The 6,000-nt window shown below is 44.6% G+C and overlaps 1 protein-coding gene across 3 annotated transcripts in view; it reads right to left on the bottom strand.

Annotated features, from left to right (window-relative positions):
* Positions 1-799: 799 nt before the first annotated feature.
* FCHSD2 (FCH and double SH3 domains 2) overlaps positions 800-6,000 on the bottom strand; it is a 239,321-nt gene continuing 234,120 nt past the window's right edge. For all 3 annotated transcript variants that reach the window (XM_071763988.1, XM_071763904.1, XM_071764071.1), the window contains one exon: positions 800-3,303. In XM_071763988.1, coding sequence (XP_071620089.1) covers positions 3,220-3,303 — 84 coding nt within the window. In that variant the 3' untranslated portion in view covers positions 800-3,219. The remainder of the gene's footprint in view (positions 3,304-6,000) is intronic.

Here is a 6,000-nt window from a genome sequence, read left to right as displayed (position 1 = left end):
TCCTTCTCCTTCTCCTTCTCCTTCTCCTTCTCCTTCTCCTTCTCCTTCTCCTTCTCCTTCTCCTTCTCCTTCTCCTTCTCCTTCTCTTCTTTCCTCTTCCTCTTCTCTAGGTTCAACACCCCCAACTCTCTCAACCTGTTCCAGGCTCTCCCCACCCTCAAATTCCAGAATTTCTTCCCCATCTCCAACCTCAATCTCCCCTTTCTCTCCAAGTTTTAACCCATTTCCCTTCTCCTCTCCCTACCCCCCTGTGTCCAAAGCCCTCCCCCAGCTTTCTTGGAGCCCCTTCAGATATTGGAAGGTTGCTCTGAGCTCACCTGGGAGCCTCCTCTTCTCCAGGCTGAACACCCCCAATCCCTCAGCCTGGCTTCCCAGGGAGCTGCTCAGCCCTCTGAGCATTTCAGTGGCTCCTCTGGACACCTTCCAGGAGCTCTGTGTCCTTCTGATGCTGGGGACTCCACAACTGGACACAGGACTCCAGGGGGGGTCTCAGCAGAGCAGAGCAGAGGGGGAGAATCCCCTCCCTCAGTGCTCTCTGTGTTTTTCTGATGCCCCCAGGACTTGGGAGGGTTCTGGGCTCTTCAGCTTCTGCTCCACCAGCCCCAGATTTAACCATGTGCAGAAATGTCTTCCAGTGCAGGAAATTTAAATTTCCACGTGAAAGCATCAACTGTAAAAAACAACAACCCACCCAAAAAATGAACATTTTTATCCCCAAACGCTGCCTTCTCCCTCAGCCACATCCCGAATCTCCAAAGGCTTTTGCCAGAGGTGTCTGTATCAAGGAGAGGGCAAGGAGTTTAGTTCCACTTTTTTTTTATTATTCAACTTTTTATACATAATAAATACAAACTTTTTACAGCCAATATAAAGAAAGCATCTGCACCTATGCTTTCAGTGTACTGACGCTGTACACGATGATACGTCGGATACATGCCCTGTATGAAGAAATCCTAGGTAAAAAGGAGGCATATTTTTACAACTTTTCTTCTTTTTTGTGGTTTTTTTTTTTTTTCTTCTTTTTTAAATAAAATTAGCAGCTCTTACAGAAAATATTTTAAAATACAACTAAAGAGACTTTTAAATAACACTTTCGGAATTTTGAAAGTCCGGGTATGAAGGACACAGAACTGGCCAAAGAAATTGAATGTGAACATTTTTATGGCAATGCTTGCTTTACTTCTGCATTGTGAAGCTTTCAAAAGTTTTGCAAACAGTTAAATCTTTTTTTAAAAACCTTTTTTTTTTTTTTTTTTTTTTTTTTTTACATTTTTAAAATTTTTTAAACTTAAGAATAAGTTTGATAAACACATAAAAAAGACCTCAAACAGATCAACAGGACAAGAGGTGCAAAAGAATGAAAAATATGGAGAAGACTTCACTGGACAGTCACCCATTTTGTAACTGATCCATGAATTTTTTTTCTTCAAACAGCCCCACTCTTGGTTAAAGATCCCACTGGGAAAGGAGATTGGCAAACACAAATGTCTCGGAGACCCAGCTTGGGTTGGGATTTACAAGGATGTGCAAACTTTATGATAAAATCATGTTAGATGATTTTTTTTTTTTTTTTTTTTTTTGATTTTTAGTAGATGCAGCCTCAAAAAAAAAAAATAGCCCTTGTTAGTAAACTAAAAAGTAGAAAACTTACTGGCTTAGAAAAAAAAATAAAAAATGAAGACATAAGAGCGCATTCAACAGAACCCACAAAACAGCTCAAAAAACCCAACCTTGTGATGCCTTTTAACTCAAGTTTTGATCTGCTGGAGGTTGCTGAAAATAATTCAATAAGGACAGAAAAAAAAAACCCCAAATCTGTTTGCATCCAGTTTTTCCCTTTCCTCTCATCATTCCTCTCCATGTCAAACCTCAGGAATATCCTCTGCCCTTTTCTTTCATGTGACAACAACAACAAAAAAAATTCCTTTTCAGAGATCCCCGATTGAAGATGAGTTTTGAAATTCTTTTGCCCTCTGTTTCTTGCCTAAGAGTAATTTGAGCCCCTAAATCTTGGCCACAAAGGCATTTTGAAGGCTTTGCAGGACTCAGAGCTTTTCCTGGAGCTCTGGCTTTGGCTACACGTGGGAAAATGCTACAGGACCATCTGATGCAAAAAAAAAAGAAACCCAAAAAACCCAACCTAAATAATGCACATAAATGCTCTACATGGAATTCCTAACTTTAACCAGATGTTTTGATGACAAAGATACACTGCTAGCCTTGGATAATAAAGTACATGGCAATAACTGGGATAAGAGTGACCCAAATAGTTGGTTTTTTAAAACAAAAAACCAAAATGAAACTAAAAAAGAAACCAAAACCCTCAAAATCTGCTCAGAAAATAAAATAAAGAAATCGAAGCTCAATTTCCAGATCCTAGACAAAAAAAAAAAAAAAAAAAAAAATCAAACTCACTTCTCTACCAGTTGGTTTATGTTATGGAACAAGATGTTGCTACTAATTCAGCACCTCCATATCAGGTATTCTATTACTAACTGGACTGCATAAATATTAATGCAAAGAACACTTTGTTCTGTTTAACTGGGAGTTATGGAAGAGGTTTCCATTCGTGGGGTCAACACCATGTGAGCCACATCCCTTTTCCTCACCTAGAAGCTCATTTTTCCTGTTCCTTCCTTCCTGCATGGGGTTTCAAGAGGAGCCAGCCTCTCCTTAAGACTTCTTTTTCCAGTTCCCTTTTTCTGCTCTGCTTCACACCTCACCAAGTGATGCTACTTGAAGAATTAATCAGTTTTAACACATTCCTATGGCAACAGTAATATACTGTACTAATGCAGGTGATGGGAATAGGCTAGGACTAAATTCCATGGATGAGGCTTTTTTTCCCTCTGGATCAAACCCAACCATCTCCAGCCAAGAGAGAAACCTGCTCCAAGGCAATCCTCTGTGCTGCATGGCCCACCTGGGTTTGTGCTAAGAGAGGAAGTAATGATGCCTAGAAATCAAAATCCAAACTAAAAACCAGGAGGAAAAAAAAAAAAAACAAACCCAAAACCCAAACAACCAAAAAGAAAAAAAAAAAGGCACAAAATATTCACGACCGTGGGAAGGAAGCCACCATGTCACTGCCACGTAAAATCCTCCCTATCTCTTGCTCTATTAAAAGTCTTCATCATGCAAAGGTGCCTAAAAAATGAGACTTGACCAAATTAGGTGTTTGGTCTTGATTGTAGCACTACTACTTAACTAGTCCAGTCCTTACACCAGGGTGATCTCCACATCCTCAATCTTCTCTGTCGGGCGGCGATGATGCTGCGTAGGGGGGGGTGGAGCTGCTCGCACCTGAAACATAGAATCATAGAATCATAGAATCATAGAATCATAGAATCATAGAATAGGCTGGGTTGGAAGGGACCTCAGAGATCATCGAGTCCAACCCTTGAACAACTACTGCCACAGTCACCAGACCATGGCACTCAGTGCCATATCGAGTTGCTTTTTAAATGTCTCCAGGGACGACGAGTCCACCACCTCCCCAGGCAGCCCGTTCCAATGTCTGATCACCCTTTCCGTGAAAAAATTCTTTCTAATATCCAATCTGAACTTCCCCCGGCACAATTTAAGACCATGGCCTCTTGTCTTGCTGAGAGTTGCCTGGGAAAAGAGCCCAACCCCCCCCTGGCTCCAGCCTCCTTTCAGGGAGTTGTAGAGAGCAATGAGGTCTCCCCTGAGCCTCCTCTTCTCCAGCCTCAACACCCCCAGCTCCCTCAGCCTCTCCTCATAGGATCTGTGTTTGAGTCCCTTCCCCAGCCCAGTTGCCTCCTTTGGACCTGTTCGAGGACCTCAATCTCCTTCTTGAACTGAGGGGCCCAGAACTGAACACAGTACTCAAGGTGTGGCCTCACCAGGGCTGAGTACAGGGGCAGAATCACCTCCTTGGACCTGCTGGTGACGCTGTTTCTGATACAGGCCAGGATGCCATTGGCCTTCTTGGTCACCTGGGCACACTGCTGGCTCATGTTCAGCTTCCTGTCAATCCAGACTCCCAGGTCCCTCTCTGGCTGCTCTCCAACCACTCTGTGCCCAGCCTGGAGCTCCCCATGGGGTTGTTGTGGCCAAAGTGCAGGACCCGGCACTTGGCCTTGTTGAAGCTCATCCCATTGGAGTCAGCCCATCTCTCCAGTCTGTCCAGGTCCCTCTGCAGAATCCTCCTGCCTTCCAGCTGATCAACACTTCTCCCCAGCTTGGTGTCATCAGCAAACTTGCTGATGATGGACTCAATCCCCTCATCCAAGTCATCAATGAAGATATTGAACAGGACTGGGCCCAGCACTGATCCCTGGGGGACACCGCTGGTGACCGGCCGCCAACTGGAAGCAGCCCCATTCAGCAAACAACCAGAACCAGCCTGTAACCATCAGAAAAATTCCCCAAATTGTCAGTATTAAAATCAGGAAGGCTGGAGAGGGAATTTTCATATGAGTGTCCAGCAACAGGACTAAGAGAAATGGTTTTAAACTGAAGGAGAAAAGCTTTAGATGGGATTTTAGGAGTTCTTCAATATGAGGGTGGGGACTCTGGAACACTTTGCCCAGAGAAGTTGTGGATGTTCCATCCTTGGATTTGTTCAAAGGTTGGAGGAGGCTTTGAGCAACCTGGTGGAGCTGAGAGGCACCTCTGCCCATGGCAGGGAAGTTGGGAGGAGATGATCTCTGAGGTCTGTTCCAACCTGAGCCATTCTGTGCTCAACAGAACTACGGGGAGGAAGCAGCTGAATTCAGGTCCAGTTGTCTCCAATTAATAACAGAATCCCAGACTGGTTTGGGTTGGAAGAGGCCATAAAAATCCTCCAGTTCCAACCCCTGCATGGGCAGGGACCCCTCCCACAGCCCAGGTTGCTCCAAGCCCCATCCAACCTGGGCTGAGACACTGCCAGGGATGGGGCAGCCACAGCTTCCTTGGGCACCCTGGGACAGGGGCTCAGCACCCTCACCCCAAACAATTTCTCCCTCCCATCTCCTCTCCATCTCCCCTCTTGCAGCTGGAAACCCTTTCCTCTCATCCCATCCCTCCAGGCCCTTGTCCAAAGTCCCTCCCCAGCTTTCCTGGAGCCCAAGAAGCTCTGATTTAATTACAGTCTGTTTTAATTAAGTAGTAAGCAACACTCAAGCACTGTTTGCTGCTGATGTGGTACAATGCATCAAATTGTAGAAACATAGAATGGTTTGGCTTGGAAAGGACCTTCCAGCTCCTCCAGTTCCAACCCCTGCATGGGCAGGGACCCCTCCCACAGCCCAGGTTGCTCCAAGCCCCATCCAACCTGGGCTGAGACACTGCCAGGGATGGGGCAGCCACAACTCCTCTAATTAAGTCATCAAGGCTCTTGGTTAGGAACTCCACCAGTTTCAGGTGATTTTTCTCCAGGGTGACAACAGGATAAACACCCTGAGGGAAATAACCTCCCCATCCTGCCTGTATCCACCTGGGATGGATTTTGGACTTTTTATCAAAAGCTGCAACCTGATGCCTGGACCTCCTGTGGGCTGGGAAGATGCCTTGTGGCATCTGTTTAATCAATTTATTCCTATTTAATCAATCACTGAGCAACCCACACCTGAAATCTGATTCTATTTTTACACTCTGCCTCATCAATAATGTTCATTATTGCTCCTGATGGAGATTACCTGGAGGGCCACCAACATTTCATGCAGGGTTTTTATCTTGTGATTTCAAAATCCACCACAGCAACTGGCTATGAACATGGATTGTGAAGCAACAGCAGGACAAACTTCACAATATTTTCCAGCCAGGCATTATTTGAAGTGCAATACTAAGAAAAATCCTTTTAATTAAGGCAAGAGAATGTAGTAGTATCTGGAAAAGACAAGTCAGTTGGCAAGAAACTACCCCTGCCTTCTGAACAGCAATGAGTAAGGCTACTCACTGACTGTAATATCTGAACACTCTGAGAATCTAAAAATGCTCTTTTTCTGCAACCTCATTCATTGAGAATGCCAGGAAAAAAAAAAAAGAAAAAAA

This window comes from Heliangelus exortis, chromosome 1 (assembly GCF_036169615.1).
Source record: "Heliangelus exortis chromosome 1, bHelExo1.hap1, whole genome shotgun sequence".
In the NCBI taxonomy this organism is placed as follows: Eukaryota; Metazoa; Chordata; class Aves; order Apodiformes; family Trochilidae; genus Heliangelus; species Heliangelus exortis.
Note: the sequence above shows the minus strand (reverse complement) of the source record. Positions and strands in the feature narration are given on the sequence as shown.